The sequence below is a fragment of the Mytilus edulis genome, chromosome 2, assembly GCF_963676685.1.
Source record: "Mytilus edulis chromosome 2, xbMytEdul2.2, whole genome shotgun sequence".
Taxonomy (NCBI): domain Eukaryota; kingdom Metazoa; phylum Mollusca; class Bivalvia; order Mytilida; family Mytilidae; genus Mytilus; species Mytilus edulis.
In genome coordinates this window covers 96,539,937-96,565,732 of record NC_092345.1, presented here as the reverse complement: position 1 = coordinate 96,565,732, position 25,796 = coordinate 96,539,937, and the positions used below count along the sequence as shown (strand labels likewise).

The 25,796-nt window shown below is 31.9% G+C and overlaps 1 protein-coding gene across 2 annotated transcripts in view; it reads right to left on the bottom strand.

The window, feature by feature from the left end:
- LOC139513578 (secretin receptor-like) overlaps positions 1-21,442 on the bottom strand; it is a 120,098-nt gene extending 98,656 nt beyond the window's left edge. Inside the window, exons 1-2 of one of the 2 annotated variants that reach the window (XM_071302206.1) lie at positions 21,309-21,378; positions 20,636-21,083 (exon numbers count right to left, since the gene is read on the bottom strand). In XM_071302206.1, coding sequence (XP_071158307.1) covers positions 20,636-20,719 — 84 coding nt within the window. In that variant the 5' untranslated portion in view covers positions 20,720-21,083; positions 21,309-21,378. Of the gene's footprint in view, positions 1-20,635 lie in introns of both variants that reach the window. The other variant, XM_071302205.1, reaches the window with a different exon arrangement.
- Positions 21,443-25,796: the final 4,354 nt, after the last annotated feature.

Below are 25,796 nucleotides of genomic sequence, written 5' to 3'. Positions count from 1 at the left end.
CAAACAATCTTCGACAAAACATGTAGTAAACCGGTGTTAGGTAACGGTTCACAAAGGAATAGTAAAGAGAGGATCTTAAACAACACTAAACTATAAAAAGCTGAACACCACAAGGATTTCCCTGGCATGACACCTATAAAAAGAAGTATATTATACCCCGATTTTACGAAACATTATTTAAAATATTCAGTTCAGATATTGTCCTTTCAATGTGTTATTATATTAAATCCTTTTTTAACATTAAAGCTGTACAACTATATATTCCCTAGTATAAAGTTTTGCTTTCATAACTGAAATTATTTCTCACACGATAAATAAACTCATCATAGATACCAGGATTAAAATTTTATATTTACGTCAGACGCTCTTTTCGTCTACAAAAGACTCATCAGTGACGCTCGAATCAAAAAATGTCTAAAACGATACTACTTATTAGGTTATGTGTTTATGATATCGTTGTTACAAAAATAAGTGGTTTAGTTGTACTGACCTTTTTTTTCTTTGAGTTCGGAGATGGGGACAAAGATTAGTCAACACGGGTATAAAAAAAACCAACTACATGTGGAATTGAGGTGCTTCGGAAGGGCGAACAGTCTCTTTATACCTGTTTCGATCAAAATGGGCGTTTCATTTCAGAATCGATTGTAAATGAATATGGATTCCTTTGCATACAAGAAAGCTATTTAAACAAGGTTATAAGTGGTGAAGTTTAAATCATCCTGCCGAAAATTGTACAGATAACATCATCAGTTGGTTGTCTGTTATGGAATATTTGTTTCACAGATGACGACAGATATGTTTCAAAAGATGGTTGTTTGTTATGGAATATTTGTTTCACAGATGACGACAGATATGTTCCAGAAGCCGCAAACATAACTCTGTTTACATTTACTCGAATGTTACATCTCCGAATTATACTTATTGTCGAGTTTGTAATACATCTGAAATACAACAAGTGCTACGTAGAAAGCACGTTTGAACAAAATCTACAGTAATAAGGAGTAAGCTTGGTTATAAAACGGGTACTTCTTTACGTTAAACATTGAAAGACATAAAAGCCAATAAGAATCAAACAAAATTATTGCACCTTGAATGACTTTTTTCAACTTTCATTACAATTTTTCTCACACTATCCTATTCACTATCAATAGAATTCTGCTGAATTCTTCTCACAAAAATTCCATTGATGATAAATAAGCATTCATTCATCGAATACGTAATAATCTATGATATATATGTGAAATAAATTCATTTTACTGCGTAGTATGTGGAATAAATTGATTTTACCGCGTACAAATGAAATGATTTATAAGTAAATATGAGCTATTAAAAGAGATTTGCAAATTTGTCAAAATTAAAATGAATATTAATATCATCCATTTATATTGTTGATGATTTTGCCAAAATAAATATGTTATTAATCAAACTTTAACCATAAAGAACAAATATCCCTGTTTCTCGCAAATCTCATTCAGTATAAAAAGGTCTTTAAATGGCGTCTTTTTATTATGATTAAAGTCTATTTGTATTTGCATTCAAAGTTCTTCGGATCTTGAGGCGAGAATAGATGTTAATCAACATTCCCGATAAGGACAAAGATTATAATTGGCTTTGTTATTGCCATTAATGACTTATGTGATAACTCAATCTGAGTAGTATCTCTATGTAAGTACTTATGTGATAACTCAATCTGAGTAGTATCTCTATGTAAGTACTTATGTGATAACTCAATCTGAGTAGTATCTCTATGTAAGTCCTTATGTGAATAACTCAATCTGAGTAGTATCTCTATGTAAGCAATTGTTTAATATAAAATGTTTCGTAAGTATTATTTCGTTAAGCGGTATTTCGTATTTTTGTGAAACACTTAGTCTTTGGCATTTGTTTCGTATAAATTAGCGTAGTCTTTTCAAAAGTTATTCTTTTCTGCAATTTTGATAATGCAAAGAGTCGCACCTAAATGTCTATTTTTTTCCGTTCATGTTTTTTTTACAAATTTATCCTCAAAACGAGTCAGAAGCTTTGAGTATGTATGACCTGAAATTATAAAACATGGTATGCTTTTCCGCGGTGCTTGCGGTGTCATACCACCAATTACTCCCTCAAATTTAGAACGTAGGCCTACTCGGACAAAAAATAGTGCATTTGATGTCAATGTTCACCTAAACTAACTAACAAATTTGCAGAAATGAAACTTTTGTTGAAAGAGAAATATATTAAGACCATTTTGAGCCAAAATTTACCTGTCTATGAGTTTGCATTAAAAATTGAGGATTAATGCGCTCCATAGTATACTAATTTAAGATTTCCAGAAAACCAGGGGTTATTTTTAGTGGTACCTCCTTTCGGAAGCTCTCTTCTTTCTTATATGATTTTGAATGCATGTTGAAAATTGGCATGCAGAAAGGTGACACCTGTATGATTCAGGATGTACCTAGTTTCTATGAAGTTAAACTTAAGGTAAAATATTTAGAAAGCTGTGAAAATTGCAAAATTTGGTTGAACAGATAGGGACTGTTAATTGGTGGTATGACACCTTGCCTTCCGTGTATAATGTAGTTTTGAACCAGTTAAAATGCCGAATGCACGTAATTTTAACGTACATGTATTTTTCATTTTATATATACGAGCTATTTGTGCAATGAAAACGTCTAATGTTCAAGCAGTTTTAAAATTAAAACAACATTTTCAAAACACCATCGCTATAATTTAATCAAAGACAAACGAGTCTAGTATGCCGAACTTTGCCAAACAATAGATAAAAGGAAGAAAAATACTTACGTTCTTCCCAGAATGCATCTTTTACAGAGGTGTGAATGGTGACGTTTTGGACCTTATTGATACATTGATGTAAACTGATATTTGTATATTAATTTATTTATTGCGCTATCGTTCACTATTCTATCTATATCTGACTACAAATAACATTATTGACCAAATCAATTACTTTGGGCGTTATAAATGTCAAATAGAAATAATGAAGGTTACGATGAGCCATGGTTATGAAAATGATTTATATGTTACTACGGTCGGTATAGACTTAGACTAAGCATCCGGAATTAAGTGTACCATTATTTCAATTAACACTGCAAACAACTTCGAAAATTTGAAAACAAGTCATGTTTTTTTTTTATCTGTGGAACAAAAAGAAAAATCTTGGTCTTTTTAACATGTAAAGAAAAAAAAACCAATATCATTGTCTAATTGCAAAATGTGGAATATTTTTTAATATTGCCAATAATTATTCATTGAACATATTAGGTATACAGCGCATGTAGTTTTACCAAAAGGAAATTGTTCACTATATTAAATAGAATACATTACCATTTAAATAGTTCTCATAGAATTGCCTATAAAATGAAAAATTACTACTAATAATAAAAGAGTTGCCAAGAATTTATAAAAACCTTAGAAACAACTTTTCATAAGGACCATTGTTAGTCGTTTGCATGTTTTTCCCCTAAAACTTAATAATACGCTATTATATAAATAAGGAGATATTTTGATTACTCATGAAACAAAAATCGCAATAGAACAAATGACGAGGATATAGTTATAGGGCAATGTACGGCCTTCAACAATGACCAAAAGCCATACCAGATAGTAAGATATAACAGTTCCCGGCATGACAAAATAATGTTAAGCAATTAAAACCAGAAACCAACAAAACAACAACCGATAAAAAAGATGTCATACACTACAACAAACGACAACAACTGAGTACAGGCTCCTGACTTGGAACAGAGACATACAGAATGGGGCGGGGTTATACATGTAAGCGTGTAAATCACACCATTAGAACAAATGTTGATACTCATATCCAAATTGTTAATAATTTTTCATTCTTATAGGGGCATCGGTGGCCGAGTGGTCTCAGTAGTTACTACTGTAATCACTAGCCAGTCAACACTGGGGATGTGAGTTCGAACCCCGCCCATGCGGGTGCACTCGACTCCAATCTTAATTGACTAGTATTGCCAGTTTTCCTATTGAAGGTCGGTGGTTTTCTCCGGGCACTCCGGCTTCCTCCACCAATAAAAACTGGGCGCCACGAAATAGCATTAATGCGGTGCTTAATCAAATTCATTCTTATATATTCTGTCAGTCACAAAGGTAAGGTAGAGAAAAGCCATCAATATGTAGAAGATAATAACTAATTTCAACTGTTTTATATAAAACTTTATCACACAGACGTGATCACGATTGTCTTCCGAGATCTGTTTTATTTATTTACCATTAATGACATCGAAGTAATACTATATAAGAATTCATAAAACATCGATGGATCTTTTTTCTCCAGGCGAGATCACATAAGTTATAATCTAATAAAAACACAATAATGGAATCTCAGAGAAAAATATTTCATTTTGTAATTCTATTTTCAGATCACAATATCATGAAGACTCTAATAGTATTATAAAATAGATTTTCAGAACATTGTGCAGTCTATATGAAATAAAAATAATAAAATTGCTATAAAGACAAATTTAGCAATTATTAAATTAGATGTCAATATGACTTAGTAGTTACTGGAAACATCAATCTATAGGGAAAGTTTATATCATCTAATTCTATTTAACATTTGTGGTTGCATAATGCATTTCGTAAAAGTACCTCCAATACTGTTTGTATGGGGGGTCGCTGGATTATTATCATTATCCGCATTAAGATCTTGGTGAATGCTGAATTGTGGTGCTTTTCATTTTTCCCTTTTCGTTTCAGTCGCCAATTTACAAATTAGAAAAAAATATGGCGACAGCCAAAATAATCCGATAGGCGCTAGCTGACACATGCTTAAACTGTAGATGCTGTTCGACTGTTGTAACATAATACAGAGTTTACTTAAGACTTTTTTGTCGATAAATTTAATTAGTTTGAATTGACTCTCGTTGTCAAAGTTTTGACGCCGACCTACCAGTTGCTGTGGTGTCCTTTATTTAAAATTAAGTGGAATGTGAGAAATCAACACGATTATCAGACTTTGAATAACTTGATGGACATTATCTAGAAATTGGATCGTTAAGGCATAAGGATAAGGCCTAGATTGTTTTCACATGTTTCTAGAAGAGGAATCTTTGTATAGTCTGCCTCTTTACAACTTATGATAAAATGAGCAAAACATCTCAGTTGATACAATGGTTTGGATAGGAGATTAAAAATAGGTGTTGTTCGCATGTGAAGTGAGTGGTTTAACCCCAAAACATAAGGTGTCGATACCAAGCCAGACTTTCTTGTCAAGTTGTTGTTCGTTGTTGTTGCCTATTTTTGATGGAAAGGTCGATTTTCGTTGGTCATTCTCATTTATATTTTGTCAAAAAATCAGGCCGATCATTTTGCCCCCGTTTAAATTGATCCACATTATGTCATACTGGGGCTTTTCATAACTGACTACATAATATGGGTTTACGTTTAATGTATATAGATTAGACCGTTGGTTTTCCTATTTCCATTGTTATACACTAGTTCTTTGTGGAGACCTTTATAGCTTGCTGTTCGGCGTTAGCCAAGGCTCCGTGTTAAAAAAAACATACTTTGACATACAATGGTTTACTTTTACAAATTGTGACTTGGATGGACAGCTGTCTCATTGGCACTCATACCACATTTTCTTATAACTATTTGGTCATTGTTAAAGGCCGTATGGGAATCATATTTGTATAAATTAAATATTGGATAGTTTCCGCATACTTCATCTCTTCATTCTATATCTCTGCCCTATTTGACACGAGGAAACATTATTTTTTATGATATCTTTCATCGAGCGTAAGTTTTCGAAAAGCAGCCATTTTGATTTGATGTAACAAAACCGGTCTATAAAATCGAATTTTTAGGTTGATTGTTTTCGAATAAAAAATATCTTTATGTATAATAAAATTGTACGTTTAACTTTTGTATTGCATTACTATGACATTCAATTTTATGACTTTTACCTAACCATATTTATTGTAAAGGTCGGTTCGATTAAAGATTGTGCAAACTCAATATGTTTGTGACAAGCCATTACTTATTTTTCCCTTGGTATACTATATCGCTCTATTTCCGATTATTTTTAATTTAAAATTTACAAAATATAGTTACATACAGATATTCATTATTTCTTCTAAAGCTTTGTATAAGACAGATGTTTTATAGTAGTGTCGTGCAGTTTTTATTTTATTTCATTAATTCCTACTGAGCAGAAGAAATAGAAATTGAATGATTGTAAAGATATTTCTCTGTCGTCAATGAATTTCAGCGAATCAGTTAACCGAACGGAAACCATAACAGGCAGATTCTGTAATGTGAGTAATTGAAAATCGTCAAGATTGCTTAACTTATTAGGTATTTGAAGTTAAGACGAAATAAAGAAATAACGATTATTGCATAGGGAAAAATGATAGCTTCTTTGGAACCTTAACATTTTGGAAAAGAGTAATTCTAAATGACAGGATTCGTTTAAACTTAATTCGACAACAAAACCAATATAAACATTAGGAACAATGCAAATATCTTGCAAATAGGATTATAAATTAATTGTTTCAATCACAGATATTTCACCAATAAGCAAAATAATAAAACTATCTCGGCTTCCTATAGAAAACGGGTTATGCAATATAGTTATTTCAACTATCACCTATCAAAGCGATATAACGTTTTATGAAAATTGGTTTTAGAAATTATCATTTGTTTGGTTAAAATACCTAACTTTATTTTCTTTCATTATTTATCATGAAATGGACCTAGGTAAAGAGAATTTGGACACATTGTATCGACCTTTTCTATTGCCAAGAGTCTCAGACATGATAGTGGTATAAGAATGGGTAATTGACTTTCATCAGTACATGACATATCTAGGAAAGAATTTTTTACTGGAAACAAAGCGATGTATTTTCTTGGACTAAACTTTCAGATTTGCAGGTCCATTTGAATAAAATTTGCCAATCTGTACTAAAATGTCAATTGTTCAATACCAAATGAATCGTATTTTTTTGAATGTTAGATTAACAATGAAATACATTTTAGTTAAATGTGCACAAAGATGTATGTCATAACACTATACCATGCAAGACTCGACTTCTAGACATTCAACATATTTAAGAACATGGTCTTTTATTGTGTGTTTTACCCTTACTGCCTATGGTCTACATAGGTAATAAGTGTACGCGCTTAAGGTTTACCCAGGCTATGCTATTTGTCTGGTCCTGTTATTAGACCATTTGTTGTTAGTATTTGTTGTTTATAGATTTATTAAAACAAGGGACGTAATGTGAATGTTAATGAGACAATTATCAATCAGCCAAAACTATAATAAAATGGATGTGAGAAACTATATGTCACCGTACGGCCTTTAAGAATGAGCAAACGTTTTTCTATAAAGTAAGCTATAAAATTCCCAAAAATAACCAAATTAGAAGGAAAAATCTCACCGATATAACCATCCTATTTTGAAGTTACCATCATCCATAGTTAGAAATGGAAGGTCTTTCGTGTCTGCGTGTCTGGTAATTCGAAAATCTTTAGATACATTTTTGTTAGAATGGTTTATTAGGAAGATTGACACTTAAAGTAATTCCTTATTTGATCAATCGGCTTTTTGGATTTTAAATTTCGATGGTTTTATAATGTTGCTTTGCTGTCTTTCCTTATTAAGCATTTATCCGCTATTTCATGCATATTTGAAAAACCGGATAATTCTATCGCGATATAAAAATATATGGTAATGTTGGACCCGTTTTTGGTGCTTTTTATAAGATATATGCACTCGTTTCATTCTGATTGATACATTTCAATTAGTTCTAAAAATAAAATAAAAACAATTTTGAAAGTCACAGGTAAAAAACAGCATCACTTTCATCGAAAGTTGATAAATAGAAAGTGCTTTTAGTTCCAAATCAATAGTACAGTTTCATTTTTGATGATAATAAAATAATTTTGACACAATAATTTCGAGACAAGCATCCCCGACCGGGGTAAAGAAACTTTAGGATAGATTTAACAATTGCTTGTTATATTTCAGTCGTCTGGTTTTCAATCAATATTGAAAAGGAATTAGAACAAATTAAAACATCATAAGACTTCTAGTCGGCGCATAAATATCATTAAACAAATATCAATTTTATTCTGCTTCAAAAATGAAGGCAGCTGATTTGAATATAATTGTAGAAAGATTGCTGAAAACTTTTTTAATGGAAGTATTTGATAATTTACGGTTATAACGTTTCAGAGAACTGCTCGTCAATTGTTAGTAAAATAAAGTGCATTTCCATTTAGCACACATTCCCATAAACAAAAGAATAAATGTTTCTTGAAGTAGCTTGAAAAAATATTGTATGAGGAAGTATTGGCGTACCACAATATATTATCTAGCAAACTAGCAATCTGAAGAAGTTTATAAATCAATGAAAACATAAAGCTAACATTCTATACATTTATCACGTGATTTAAAACTGATAAAACCGTAAAAACTCAGTTCCTTACATCATCAATGCTGTCGTATCATACGACTATACCAGGAGATCAACACTATAAACATTCACAGAGTATGGTAAACAGCTTATACTTCTGAAAGAGACTTACGAAATTGTTCGACCATTATATTGGTCTATTTGTAATTGCAAAATTGCACTATTCAAAAGATGAACACGTATTTAAACTTTTTAAAATAAAATACTAATAAAAATTACATATATGCATGTAACTAAAAAAAAATTGAGACACAAAATATTGCTAACTACAACTAATATTTCAGAGTCAAAATATCAGAAGGATCGTTTCATATAAAGCAAAACCTGGATACATAATGGCAAAATAGATTAACAAGCAAAGACATGAAAAGTGATGCAATAATTTTCTTTCGTTCCATTGTGAAAGGTTTTATCGCTCTCGGACAGACCATCTCAAATCAGTCAACATCTAAATAGCATTGGAAGTTTAGCTCTTAAGACTTTCACATGAGGAAAGGATATATTTCCATGAAAACTCATCCAGTCTAATGCAGAAATCAAAGATTGTTTGATATCATTAATATAAATGACTTTCTGGTATGCGTTTAATGTAATCTTTCACTGTTTGTTAGGAACAGTTCAGTAGGTCCATGGCAATAGAAATGACAGAGAGCTAATACTTTAAGATAATATCATAAGTTCCAAGACGACGTCTATTAACATGTCTCGATCTCATAATAAGAGGGACACATACATTATGTAAATATTGAAAACTGGTGCCTTTATCCAGTAATACCGAAAACACCCTTCAATATCGATGTCCAGTTTGAAACCTACATGCAGTATAAACCAATTATAATTGAACATTGTCTTTTAAGTTATTGTGTAAATATGAAACTTCTGACGTAACCTATTGCCATTTATAAATATTGTTAATACATTTTGTAATACGCCATACATGTTGTATGATTATAGTATGTGAATACACAGATGCACTGTAAGGCTCGAAGTTAATAAAGAATGTGCATGTATATGAAGGAGTATATATGGATAGCATAAAATCAGCAGCAGCTTCAATTTTCTTATTATTGAGACTATCTTACAGCAATAGTCTCCTTTATTTCATTATTCCCCCCCCCCCCCCCTTAACATGATGTATTTATCTTTGTATGTACGGTAAACATATGAGTATATGCACAGGTAAATTGGCGCAATTGATTAATACATTTGAGAAATAATATTTGAATCAAATGCTATATCTTGAAAATCGCAATTGGCGCTTAAGGCATACTGCCATATGAAGAAAATAAGATATAAAAAAAAGACGATATGAATATAAAAAAATACATTGCTATCATTAAAATCATTTAATGCGTATTTTTGTTCCATTGAATCATTTTAATAGGTTTTTTTTTTAATATCAATACTGAACATGTTGAATCATATGAGAATTTATTGCAAAAAAGTATGACCTGGATGTTTCTAGAATTCCAAACACAACTTTGTTTTTTTTTAACATAATGTGTATGGAGGCGGAACATACTTCATGTGTAAGAGTAATATTAAAATGTCCATCTAGTTTTAAAATTGAAATCAATTCAGTTTCATCAATTATTAATCAAAACAGCTTGTAAAAAGTAAAGGAAACGGATTCAAAAGTTGTGGCACTATGTTTTTCCCAATCCCCATTCAGTTACAAGTGCAGAAACATCAGGATTACTCAGAAAGCTGAAAGCGACAGAGATTTTAATTCTGATTTGATTTCAGTCTCAATATTTGTTACGAGTTAAATACATATGACGATAAAGACTATTATTATCACAAGAAAAGAAAGTTACGGTGACAAGGTTACATATACCACGTTTTTTTTTATAATTTTACAGCCGTTATCAGCATTTAAATGAAATATATTGTTTCTTGTAAAGAAAACGAATAAAACGTTATTTCTCATTAAATAGTTTATTGAACTGTCGTTAACATAACTAACATAAGGATAATATATAAATATAAACTCATGAAATTTTCATGCATCCTTCAACAGTGAGGGCTTCAGAAGTGAGATACTTAACTAATTCAGTTAAAATCGTCCTTTATTTCGACGGTTTGATGATCTTAAATACTCGTGGGCCCTTCAATAATTCTACAATTTTATCATGACAGTAGTATCAACGTACACATTTTGATTCAACAGCTTTTTAAATTATGCTCTGGTTTTATATTATCCTTGAACAAGAAAGTGACTATTCTGTTGTAGCTACAACATGCAGTGTGTAATATATTGTCTAGATGCATGGGAACACGTTTGAAGGGGGAGAGGGGGGAGGGTGCAGAGGCGAGCGCACGTAAATCCTAAATAGGTCTATTTTTGTTCCATTTTGGGCACCGAACCTAGTGTTGTATTTTTGATGGTCTTTGTTTATGCTTCTATTTTGTTCTGAGAAATCGGGTGTTTGTTTTGTCCCTTTCACTTTCTTATGTTTAGCACTGGGGGTCGAGTGTTAGTTTTGTCCGTTGTACTCTCCTAATAATAATTTTTCTAACCTTATACGGGATGGAAGAAATAGTGTACTAAGATTTGTCTGTTGACGAAGAATATTTGTTGAAGCTCTTTATATCTTTTACATTTCATGGTATTAAGTTAATCCTAGCTATTTATATATACCAAACATTGCATTGTTTTCATATAAACTATCTTAAATTCATTTAAATACAAATCAAACGTTATAAGAACTACAGAAAATAAACATTTTTGAAACCATTTGTATGTCATAACATACTATTTTACAAGGAATATTTGCACTGTTACATTGAAAAAGACATTGGCAATTGTATCAGTCACATTGCTAACAACGTTACTGTTGAAACGTAAATATCAAGAGCATTAGTCTAGACATGTCATATAAAGTATACGAGAAGTAGACAATTACGTTAAAAAACAATTTCGAACATTTGGATTTAGAGGTATTCATATGACAAGTTTGAATCAAGTATTTATTTTAATTCTTCTCGTATGCTGTTCGATTATTTCTAATTGTTTTTAAGAACAGAATTTAGTTCATAACACAAATACTTTTGGATCATTCACCAAATTGTCTTTCGTTTTACACCTTATTTGCTTATGAAATACTTTTGTTTATTTTTCATGACAATTCTCCATACTTCCAACATGAATAGCTCTTAATATTGAAGATATGATAGAGTTTTGTTATTCAATCTATAAGAAAGTATAGCAAACTTAATGGGTTGTAACCATTCCAAAATCATAGCTTTTGTTTGCAAAGTAGTTTCAAAGAAGAAATGCAAAACAAACCAATGATTTACAAAGGACTATAGTCGCCGTCAGCTGAAATTCGTAGCGGTTATCGGTAAAAATAATCTAAACTATCAATCGCGTTCACTCGAAATATAGTTTTTCACATTCCATTCATAAATCACAAAAAGAAAAACCACTACTGACCTACCTTTTAAGTGATCACACTGTAATAATCCTGACCTTCACATTTTCCAGAATATTTTCCATTGTAATTCCGCCATCTTCGTTTCTATGAGGATCATTTGTTTACATATGAAATTCGTCACTGTACGCAGTTTCCTGAAATGTTCCTTTCATTGATGTGATAAGGTTTCCCGCGCTTTATGCAAATTTTATGAAATTGAACTCCACGGAAACACTTCCGGTAAAAACAATGGCTGATTCCACCATTCAAAATCGTCTATGAAAAAGTGAAGGTCAGGATTATTACAGTGCGATCACTTAAAAGGTTGGACAGTAGTGGTTTTTCTTTTTGCGATCTATGAATGGAATGTGAAAAACTATATCTCGAGTGAACGCGATTGATAGTTTAGATTATTTTTACCGATAACCGCTACGAATTTCAGCTGACGGCGACTATAATATACTGGAGTAAAATGGATATGTTTTAATTATACATTAATACAAAACCTTTAAATGCAAAAATACGCTGTTCACAGCAAAAAACATCACTTTTATTGCTGTTCTTAGAAGACCAAAGATTAACATATCATACCATTAAATAAACGTACGTAAGGGATAACAAAAAGTGGAACTATGTAAACGCACAAAAACTGGTAACACTGCTTCGTTTATGTTAATATGTTTGAATAAAGAAAGAAAAAACGTGACATTCACAGGATTTAGTGTTTTTAATATTGAAAATGTTGTGTCAAAATTTGACTCATTTCAATCACTTTCAACAAAGTAAAATGTATTCAGAAATATAATTTAACTCTGAAGAAATAAATGAAGGTGGTGCGTTTCTTATGTTGTTAAGTATAGACTGGCTCACATTTTATGTAACATTTTATTTACAGTTATAACCATTTAGTAGTTGTGAAGGGATGAGCAAATTTAGCAATAGTTAATTGGATAAATTTTCAGGGAATTTTCATTTGAATAACTTGTGCAGTTTACATCCTACATAGGAACTTTCTTGTGTTTTTTTTTTTTGTCACTTTAAAATCACATTTTGTAAATCTCTTAAACTATAGAAAAGGTCAACAAAAAATCTAATAATTCTCTGTTCTTAACATTTGTCTCGTTCTCTTTTTGGTTAATTTCATTTTCTCTTTTGTTGGTTTCATTTTCTCTTTTGTTGGTTTCATTATGTCCTTGTAATGTCCTCTTTGAAATTAACTAGAACAATACGCGTTTTAATCTATCCCAAACTGTTTTTCTCCATCAATAGCAAATTTTAGTTATCTTCATTATAAATCTGTATTATTATCTTCTGCCATTGTCTTGATATCATAATAACGTTCATCTAAAGGTCATCTTCACCTCCTCGATTCAATACTCCACCCACCATTTTTACAGTGACCTTCCTCGTGCCGCTCACTATGGCATATACACATATCGAAACTTGTATGGTATACCGGGATATGTTCTAATTAATGTAGCGAAATGTAATGTGCACAACCATATGAAAATACAAAATTGACGTTGACAAGGTTACATATATTAATTTCGAATACTTTAAAAAGATTATACAACCGTTAGCAGCATTTAAATGACATATATATTGAAAACGAATAAAACGTTATTTCTCATCAAATAGTTTTTTTGAACTGTCGTTAACATTACTAACATAAGCAATATGTATAAATTCAAACTCATGAAAATTCCATACATCCTTCAACAGAAATAGCTAGAAAGTGACCATTATGTTGGTAGCTACAATATGCAGTGGTTACTATATTGTCTAGAGGGTAACGATTTTGGGCTTTCTGAAGGTCTGAATTCCTGGTCTTGTCCATTTTACTTTTTAATATTTAGTTCTGAAGGGTCGGGTGCTGGTCTTGTCCGTTTTATTTCCTTTTAAATATTTAATTCTGAAGGATCGGGTGTTGATCATGTCTGTTTTACATTCATATATATAAGTTATGAGTAGTCGGTGGTTGGTCTTGTCCATTTTTATTTCAAATATTTAAGTTCTGAGGGGTCGGGTGCTGTTCTTGTCCGTTGTACTTTCTAATATGTTAGTTCTGATAAATCGGTTGCTAGTCTTGTCCGTTGTACTTATATTTTCGTTCAGAGGCGTCGGATGCTGGTCTTGTCTGCTTTACTTTCCTTAACTTAGTTCTGAGGTGTCGGTAGTTGGTTTTGTCCGTTTTACTTTCTGATGAGTCGAGTGTTTGTTTTGTCTGGTTTTTACTCTCCTACTATTTTTTTTCCAACCTTATGCGGGATGAAAGAAATGGTGTATTAAGATTTGTCTGTTGACGAAGAATGTTGTTGAGCTCTTTATATCTTTTACGTTTTCATGGTATTGGTGTAAAGTCCTATTGACATATTGCAAACATTGCATTGTTTTCATATATATTACTAAAATTCATTTAAATACAAATCAAACGTTGTACGAACTATAAAAACATCTCGAAAACCTTTTTGTATGTAATCATATACTTATTTACAGGGAATATATATGCACTGCTACATTGAAAAAGACATTGGCAATTGTATCAGTCACATTGCTAACAACGTTACTGTTGAAACGTAAATATCAAGAACATTAGTCTAGACATGTCATATAAAGTATACGAGAAGTAGACAATTACGTTAAAAAACAATTTCGAAAATTTGAATTTGGAGGTATTCATGTGACCAGTTTGAATCAGGTCTTTATCTTAATTCTTCTATGTTGTTCGATAAATTCTTATTGTTTTAAGAAGAAAATTAAATTCATAGAAATAGATGTTTTGACCATTCGTCAAATATTCTTTCGTTTTAAACCTTATTTGCTTATCTATACTCTTGCATATTTCTCATGACAATTCTCCATACTTCCAAAATAAATAAGTCTTGATACAAAAAGTATGAGAGAGTGCTGTTATTCAATTTTAAAGAAAGAGAAGCAAACTTAATGTGTTTTATCCATTCCAAAAATCATAGCATTTATTTGCACAGTAGTTTAAGAGAAGAAATTGAAAAAAAATATATTATCAACAGAAAAGGTTACCTATACTGCAAATAAAATGTAAAACGAATAAAAAAAAGACACGACGATTCCTCTGACGTGTGTTTTGATTCGAACAGCGGTAAACTACTGTTGCCTTTATTTATATTTCAGTTTCACGATTTTCTAAGTGAACATTCGATTCAACTTCATCCCGATAATTAAGTTTTGCTTCACTATTGAAAGGGAGATAGCAAAGAAACTAAAAACTGACCAGAGCTGTACATATACTTAACAACACAAATAAAGCACCACATCTTATATATTATATATAATACTTTTACAATGTCTTTGTTTTTGGTTACACATTAACAAAAATCAATAACATATTTTAAGCTTTACAACAAAATCAATGCAGAATTTACTTCTCAAATCAGAGTCTAAAATATGAGATACGTCAATTAAAAATTAATCATTATAAAGAATTCGATCAAGAAAAAAACCTTTTTCAGATCTTTTCCGTGTTGAGATGACAGATATGGTGGGGGAGGAAGGGGCTTTGATTTTCACAAATTTGGCAACACTGCTTCTTATATATTAATTGAATAAAAGCGAGATGCAAAAGTTTTTAAAATAGAAAAAAATCTCCCTGTGAAAATGATTTAGTGTTTTTGACATTAGGAACGTTCTGTCAAAATTTTGACTCATTTCAATCACTTTCTAAAGAGTTAAATGTGATAAAAATATAATTTAACTCTGAATAAATAAATGAAGGTGGTGCGTTTCTTTTGTTGTTTAGTATAGACTGGGTCAATGTTCTATAACATTTTATTTACAGTTATAACCATTAAGTATTTGTGAAGGGATGAGACCATTGAGTAATAGTTAATTGGATAACTTTTCAAGGAATTTTCATTGAAATAGTTTACTTCCCACATAGGAACTTCCTTGTGTTTTTATTTGTCACGTCTTATTTTTTAAGTTTCTTAACTATAGAAAAGGTCAACAAAAATCAAATCATTCTCTGTTCTTAGCATTTGTCTCATTTTCTCTTTTGTTAATTTCATTATGTCCTTGTAATTTTTTCTTTGAAATTAATTAGAACAATACGCGTTTCAATCTATTTCGAACTGTTTTTCTCCAACTTTAATTTCAAACTAAAAAAAATGTCAACCTTTTCCTTCAGGAACATTATTTATCATGAAGAGGAACATTTTTTATTACCTAAGAGACTACTAAGATCCTCCAATGATGATTACTCAATATTTGTATTGTGCATAGCCAAACGAATACACTGGGGACCGAACCCCTCATCTATATAACCAATCGGCAAACTGTTTGGGGGTCAAACCCCTCAAAATGGAGATACAGATTTCTTGAACTAGGGGTACCATTTGCCTTTATATGCATTTCTATTATAAGACAATACTGTGCATTCCTAAATAAAAAAGTTCTTTATTAAAAACACTGATATAATGGAAATTTAATAATATCAATTTATTTACATCAAGGTCCATAAGAGAACAGAGCTTGTTACAGACGATTGATTAATTTACTATTTTTATCTTTGAATAAATAAATTAATTTATTGAATTGAGATTGACGTTTTCGCTAAATATAAGGTTACGTCAATTTTTCAAGGGCATAATTATTGAAAGGTTTCAGGTATTCATATTGGAAAAAATCGCGAACCCTCAATAAAATAATTCTTTCAGTATTTTTATGAATCCCGGTCAAACTCACTAAACACCCGTTTAAATTAAAAAAAAGTACTGTTGCCTTGCTTATTGATTTTGCCTGTTAACTGGAGTAACACTTGACTTACATCTGGTTTGTACGAAGCTTACGTGTTCTTGTAGAATCTTTAGCTCAGCCGTTATAGTACGTTCTTAGTTGTTTACAGAACTCATACACTAAGTCATTGTGAATGTAATATTAAGTGAAAACTTATTGGTCACTTAAATAAACTTATTCTAAAAGGTTGTACATTTAACAATGAAGTAAGACAGTTTTGTCGGTAACAACATTGGAATAGATTTAAATATAAAATAAGGAGAACTATTTAACTGAGTTTTGAAACACACATCGTAGAATCAGCTATAAAAGGCCCCGAAATGACAAATTAGTTTATTACATAACTAAATATGTTTTGTTATCCGATTGTTAACACTTATTGTACTACTGCATCCTGTGGATACTTATATATAGCATTGCACAAGGTCATGCCTTTTTCAATCTGATTAGTTTATGATAAAAACTCCTCTTATTCCCCGTAGCATATTTTACTGATGTTTTGTTTTGACAACTTATAAAAAAGAAAATGTGGTATGATTGTCAATGAGACAACTGTCCACAAGAGACCAAAAAGGCACAGAAATTAACAACTATAGGTCACCGTACATTGTTCTAGAATTAAGTAATTGAACATGTGGTAGTGTTTATCCTTTGTTTTATACCTCAACTCTCCCCTTTAACATTTCGACCAAGGAACTAACAAAAGGTACATAAAACATACATAAAAGAAAGAAAACAAACCAAAACATGCACAGGCCTTCAACACGGTGCAAACAAGTCTCACATCATTGCAAGTTTAAGATGGCACCTACTACAAGTTTAAGCTGATTTTTTTGCAAAACGACCCGACTAGATTTTTTAAGATGTAGCATTACCTAATCGTGCTCCCAAAAAGAAAATACATAGTTCATATTTAAAACATAGTTATTAGTTCCTACGCATAGGTATAAATATCAAACTATGTAGAACAATTAGATATAAAACTAATAATATGATGGATCAACCAACAAATCAACAAAAGGTAAACAAAAAAGAACAATACAAAACAGTACAGAAACACAATGTGTCGGTTTAACAGATCACGAAAAAGGAAACATCGTATCAAAAAGCACGCCCAAAGTTCTCATTCTGATAGAAGTGGTGTCGTACTGCACTTTTGTATTGGTTACTCATAGAAGATTTCAATACACATAACATATTCTAAGAACAAATTGCGTAGAATTCAATACAGAATAAAAAAAAAAGAACATTGCTAGTGATTAGACTCGACGCTATTAAGACGGATCGGGCCTATTCGAAGTTTCTGTTGGAAGTGCCGTGTTTTTGTTATTTCAATCTTTACAGAGAGTGAATAAAATTGGTTAAGCTCAAACTATTACTTGTAAACAGATATGTAAAAGGGACCATTTTTCAATGAAATAATAGGGGATATAGAGGTGTTGACATATTTTTATCGGAATATCAAAAATACTGTGTGTGACACTTGGTTGAAAACTGGAATATAAAAAGCTTACATATAGCTTCAAAGAATAAGCAAATACAAAATATAGGTCACCGATAAGGAAAAAATATAGTATGCCTTTAAAGTTTTAAACACAAAATTTTGGCGGGAAACTGGTGAAATTGTGTAAAATGCATTTCGAGCCTTTCAGATACACATAATAACGATAATATTTTTTTAGTGACAAAAATACAATTATTTCACATTTTTAATTAATCAAAATAAAAAAAAACAATAGTGAATTTACGATACTAATTTTTCGTGTGCAATGGTGATCCATGCATCAAATTATATGCAGTCGAATAGTCATGTTCTTTGAGGCTTTAATTTATACAAGGATAATAAAACTTTCAATATTTTAAAGCATGATGTCGTGATACTGTTTGTCAATGAAAATTCATAAAATATTGAAGGTTTTATTATCCTTGTATAAATTAAAGCCTCAAAGACCAAACTATAGCATTACTACATATAGATGAGTAAAAATAGTATTGGTCCACATTCCATAGTCTTCTAAAAATGACAAGGAATGTATAGTAAAATAAACAAAAAGTTTCGTTTACAATTTAGGTTAATTAAATAATTTCAAAATTCGATCATACCCGAATTAATGTTCAAGATATATGTAGGTTTGCATTAAAATGAAATTTTTGACACACATGTTGTGCACAGTTATTAATTTTTCAAGTGCGATAAATGTTAAGATTCCCTAAGGAAGCCCATGACTTTTAAATTCATCGTCAATTTAGGTGATAAAGATCCTTAAAATGGGAAAAACATTATGAAAAATTCATCATAGACACAATCAGGTGAATATCTAAATGCAATGTTGATTGTTTCTCGTTCAATTTGAAGTTAAGGTTTCAGGATGGTTTCCAAGTTTGCCTACACAAATGAAGATAATCATGATAAGTCATATTACAGGAACCGTGAATTTGGAAAAATATGTCAGTCACAGTAGATTTATTCTCGAACTAAATTATAAAAATTTAACATATTGAGCAGACTAATCTCAAGTGTACGTAGAATGTACTGCCCATCATCATTACTACTAGAAAAGGTTTAACAAAAATACCGAACTCCAAGGCAAATTCTAAGTGTAAGTCTATAAAAACTGACATAATCAAACACTATCAATTCACAGAACAAGTGCAAATAACTGTATTATAAACATTTATGTCCGTTTGTACAGAAATGTAAGGCGATATAGATGTATGATCCGTCATTTTCACTACAGGTTTGGACGATGCAATGTTTAAATACACTATGCACCATCCGTTGACAATACTCCAGGTTTGGGCCATTAATTATTGACGATGTAATGCTTATATATACGAAATGTACCATCCATTCACAACACTCTTAGTTTCGCCTTAACCTAAGTATGTACATGAATAAAAGGTGTTACAATGCTTTTGTACCTTATGTACAATCCTCAATTTAACTACTGGTTTGGCCTTTCCTACGTATGTACATAAATTTAGGATGACATAATGCTTACATACATAATGTACACAATGTATCGTCAGTATAACTTCTGATTTGGGCTAAATCGAAGTCCGTAGATAAATAAAGGGTGGTAGTTATTGACGCAAATAATGCACCAGCAATACTTCACAGGTTTCATATCAACCCACGAAGGGATTGGGCTCCTAACCGTAGTAGTTTGACCAATAAACATACTAAAAATACTAAAAATAAAATTAAATTACCAGAGTTCTACAGAATTCTATTCAAATTAACGAATTGGATCGGATAATAGATACACGCCGGTAAATATCATCTTAACAAATTGTTATGACTTCCAATTATTCATCTTCTTATTGTTATATTCTCTTATTTCCTGTCTATGCACAATCATTAAAGTAAAAATATCTCATACAAAACAGAAAGTGTGTTATCCATCTTACATTTAGTTTTACATATATAGCTCTATCTCCCCCCCCCCCCCCAAAAAAAACCCGAACCTGTCATAATTTGTCTGTACATTAAAATACATTACTTTATTCATTATTCCTCATTATTCCAGATTTGTTTACTTTACAACGATAGTACAATAGTTCTCCGTGTTCGTAGTGTAAGCAATATCCTTACTTTAATTATCACATAAAACTGTTTGTATTTAATATCTTTAATATTTTCAAATTTTCAGTGTAACATATGTCTTTCTTTAATTGTATTTATATAAAATAATACAAATTTTACTGATAGGAAGACTCTGTTAATTCGTCCGCCGTAATCAGGCCATTCTTCTTCTATATACATAAGGTACATTCCGAGTAATCCAAACAAATACTGATTCTTTATAAAGTATATCTTCAAAAATTATTTTTCTTTATTCATTTTCCCCCGTATAATATGTATTTTATGAAGTTGGTGTCTAAAACATATATCAACTTATAGAATGTGTTGAATAAACATGATACACAAAACAGAAATCATTGATAATGTATTTAATGGCAATACAGATTTGAATTGAATTGAAAGAAATTATATGAACTTACCTTCACTTTGCAATTATCTAGCATCGTATACATGAGGACTACGTATAACGCATGTGACTTTCTAAACTGCATTCTGTTTCTCATGGAAAACGTTTTTATAATTCAAAACGGGTTGATCTGTTATTCTTAGTTTTCACAGAAAAAATTAGTTTGTCGTCTCCCCATTTCATTCCATTTTAGTTTGTATTTCATCACTTATAATATGATATTCTGTTTAGATTCTCATCCTCCGTCATTTCCTGGTTGCGAACAACACCGAAACTTTTTAATAAATATATATTCAAAATTTAAACTGCTTACGGTCCAAAAATGAATTCATCAGTCAGTTATATCATCAGGAAATAAACAGGCCGCTTATGATGTTATCCATAAATCAAAAGTAACTATATACCTCATTAGGCATTAAATCCAATGTTCTCTTCGCAATGTAAGAATCCACCAAATTAATCTGCAAAACAAAGCGTAGTTGTGTTAATATCTGTCAATTTCTCAAACATAATTCCTTTCAGCTTGGTCGCATTACAAGTTATTCGTTTTATTTCCTAGCATAAACAAAATGGATCAAAATATAAAAGCATTATTGTTGAAGACTTTGAAGTTAATTAAATAAACGTTTGGTTATATGATTTTGGTACTATTTCTTTGTCGTTTCGTCGTAAATTGTGACAATAACTTTTTGAATAACATTTTTATTTCAGAGCAAAATTCTAGGTGGGTGATTGTTTGATTTTTCCTTTAATCATATCATAGCGGTCGACAAAACAAAATTAATGAACGTATGAATGTACTTAACCAAAAATATGTTATGTCTCGTCAACAGTCATTTGTCTCTAAGTGCCGGAAGTGGAAATCTCCAAAATCAAAGCGAGTTTTAGAGATAACAAATAACGCGTGCCACGAATTACATATGTGACCATTTATATACATCGAATCTGTAATGTATCGTATAGCTAATTGAATATTTGCTATGAAATAGTCATGATCAAACTAATTTTATCACAATAAGGCAAAAAATACCTCTTCAAAGGTTGTAGTAGTATCCACTGTTATATTTTTCTAATTCATTCCATATTTTTTCAAACTTACAATAAAAAGTCAGTATTGTTTAAAACGTTTTTCTAAATATGTTAATACATTGATCAGTTTTAGAATGAATAAAATTAATACAACAATATAAAAGCGAAATTGACACTGCCTACGGTTTTAAACTGATTCTTAGAAATTCGTGCAACATTGACAAATTAATTGACAATAATCCTTGAAAGAATATCTTGTAGCTGAGTAAATAACGCTAAATTGGGAAACGTGTTGTTCATTATTAGTTTGCTATGGCTGTGGTCTTTTTTGTCTTGTATCTCCGGTCATGGTTTTGTCTGTCCATTTTCAAAACATAATTGTAGATAGCTTTCTGGCAAGTTCATTTTTATTTAACAAAAAGAATGCTTTCGTGTCTAATATTCTGGAAAATAACTTCATTGTACCATGTGATTGCAACTTAGGTTGAAATTGGCAATACAAATAGTGAGACTGCAAATCATATATCCGGAAACAAATTGGGGAATCTTTGATCAGAGAGATAGCGTAGATTTATAATATTTAACGAGTTTTTATAAAGATTACCCTGATTGAAGAATTAAAAGTAATCCATGTATGTGACCTCTTAACACAATACTACATGTTCTAAGAAATCCTGGAAGTAATGGTAAAAAAAGATAGCATTAACTGCACTTGCTTGAAACACAGAATTAAGGTCAAGATTTGAATAAGAGGTCAACTAAAGTCATGTCTTGTTCCTTTATGAATACCACCTACCTACAATTACTTCAAATTTAATAATAAAAAGAAAGACAGTTAGAAAATGGGATTTGTTTTTTTATCAGTCTGTTTTCAACGTATGAGATTTAACATCCGTTTGGTTTCTTCCGCCTCTCTTTGAGTTAAGGATTACAAATGTTAACAATATGGATCATCCATTTTCCCACTTAACTTGTACACAATTTTGCTGGCAATTAAATCAGATGCAACAAGACAATTTATATATTTTCATGATATCATATATTTGTCTGCTAGTTATCAAAGTGCATTATATACTTACTTATCAATATAAATCTACCTAATGCGGGGTTCACACATTGCCGATTATAGCTCCCGTTTGAGACCAGACAGCGATACGACACGAAAAGTGAAAAAGTCGGATTAGTATCCTCAATTATCTGGAATGTCCTATTATTGTCTGAACGCAGTCGTTTTTAGTTCGTAATAGATTCCTACTGGTCGGGAAGGGTCCGAATAGTTCGGCAAAGCACCCCCACAGTAAAGCTGGGGTCACACATTCACGATTTTTACTGTCGTCCTTGACAGGACCATTCCCGATTAAAATTTATCAAAAGTCTGATCAAGATCCTATGAATCGTGGATGTAAATTCAAACTTTAAAAATTTAATCACGACAACAATCAGATATTGTTCAGGAAGCGTCGATATTCAACCGTTTCCAAGCGAATTTATCCCGATAATCCCGTTCTAAATCCGCTTCTAATCCGATTTGTATCTTTCGCCAGGGACAATTCGACCGAGTCTGTCACGACTGCGTCCCGATTCTACCGAATGTAATCCGACAGAGATCAGTTAGTGACAAGACAGTGAACCGACGCTGACGGAAGTTATCCGTTCGAACAAATTTCTCCAGATCATTCCCGTTCCACAGGACACCGTCCCGAATACACAGAACATTGTTAGAAATTCGACCCGATACAGCAGAATCTGTCACGACATAGGCACGATTGTAATACGACTAGACAAAATCGGCTGAGTTTCCCTGGTTTTTTTTTACAAATTTTAATTATTATAGTTTGAATTTCCATCCACGATTCATAGGATCTTGATTAGACTTTTAATAAATTTTAATCGTGAAAGTGTGACCCCAGCTTAATACCGCAGTCCCACTAGGCCACGATCGCACTACGATCTGTGAAAAAAATGCAAATTTTGATGATCGTAGTACGATCGTGTAGATCGCAGTAAGGTCGTATCACGGTCGTGGTGAGGTCTTCAAGAACGTAATGAAAGTGGTCAACTTTGAACATGTTCAAAACAATCGTGGTGCGGTCGTGGCGAAATCAGGTCGTAGTAGAAGCGTAGTGAGAGCGCACTGAGGTCGTAGTAAGAGCGCGAAGGTCGTTGTACCATCGTAGACGTTATTACGACCTCACTACGACCATCACGTTCTCACCGCGACCCAACTACGCTTCCACTACGCTTCCACTACGACTATACCACGTTTACACCACGCCTATACCACGTTTACACCACGCTGTGCAAGACCATAGTACGATTCTAGCACGCCCTTGCCGTCCTCATCCCGCTCTTCCTACGACCTGACTACGTTCATACTACGACCATCATTCTCATTGTCATTTTCATATAAAATATATTATATATCTCCAGGTTTTGTTTGTCTGTATGTAGTTCTTGTCCATTTTCTCTAACGGCTTAACCATGCTTCTCGTTTATATAGATTAGACCGTTGGTTTACCCGTTTGAATGGTTTTACACCAGTAATTTTGGGGGCCCTTTATTGCTTGCTGTTCGATGTGAGCTAAGACTCCATGTCACAGTGAAGGTCGTACCTTGGCCTATAATGGTTTACTTATATAAATTGTTACTTGGATACAGAGTTGTCTCATTGGCACTCATACCACATCTTACTATATATATTGACACATCTGTGTCATCTCTGCTATCGATCACTAAAATATCGTCATTTGAGCTTTATGAACCAGCATGAGGTTGCAATTTAGGTTGGATTGGTCGGTCCGAAATCTCTGCTTGATCAGGACTCGTTACTATCAGAGCTCCCTCTGCCTCTACATCAACCCCTACCACCACGCCCACGTGTTCTAGAAGATTTTAGTGGCATGACTTGTTGTTTCCGAGGAATATATGTATTAATCAGAAATAATTATTAAATGATATGATTAAATAAGCCCTAATACAGAAAAATCAGCATGTGCAATACTGAAAACGTTTCACTGTCAATATAAATCAAGATTTAATATTGCTCTTCGAACAGGGCCAATACGGGAAAAAATAGGGTCAATAAAGAAAAAAGCGAGGGAAAAGTTGTATTGGCCCTGTTTTGATTACGGTTTTTAATTTTCTTATAATCATTTAATAAAAGTGTTATGAACTGGCTGTTACTGTATTGGCACAGCGGGATCGTTGTAGAAGCGTACTGAGAACGTTGTAGCATCGTGAAAGCAACGATAATTTACATTTTCATGTCGCTCATACCGCGACTTCACCACGATCTGAATTTATTTAAGATCGCGATGAGCGTAGTGCGATGGTGGTCTAGTGGGACTGGGCTTTACTTTTTTTTCAGATTTTAAAATCAAAACGGTCGTTAACAGTTTTAATCTTATAATTACATTTCTTGGTTTTTTTTTCATATTAGTAAAATGGGGTAGTTTGGATTCCGAATTGAAAAGAAAATAATTGTTAACTATTGAATTCTAATGCTATATACAATCCCTATTGTCTTGTTTTACTTTCTACCATACACTATATGTTCATCTATCTTGAAGGTAATTACTATATGCAATGAGAAGTACTATTGTATTAACGACGATACTTTATGAACAAGTACTTTTATCCGGTACTTTCGTAAATAAATCATTATCAGCTATTCTTAAACATTGTTTAAATGAACAGTAGAGAAACTCTTCACTGATTGGCCAATATATTATGCAGTATCTTCCTGCGGAGATTATTAAAGTGTTTCCTTTAAAGTAAAGTGCAATCAGTACTTTTTGTTAATACACAAGGGCTACAGCTATTTAAAACATTTACTTCAACAAATTAAATACAACGGAAAAAAGCGCGACTTTATCATTCTGACGTTAGATTTAAATAAAGGACAGCTGTGTGTTCCTTATGATTAGTCGTCTATTAAGTTTATTGTGTATTGTTTTGTTAAAGAAATGGCTCGGATATATTTTGATTTTACCACATTTGGCCCTATATGATAAAACATTCCTCCAGCGATAGCGATTTGTCAAATTGCGGTATAAAGTTCTAAAACAAAGGCAACATATACATGATATATACTGCTGCTTACATAAAATGGTGGATTGAAACTGTTTTTTTCTGGCTAGCAAAAA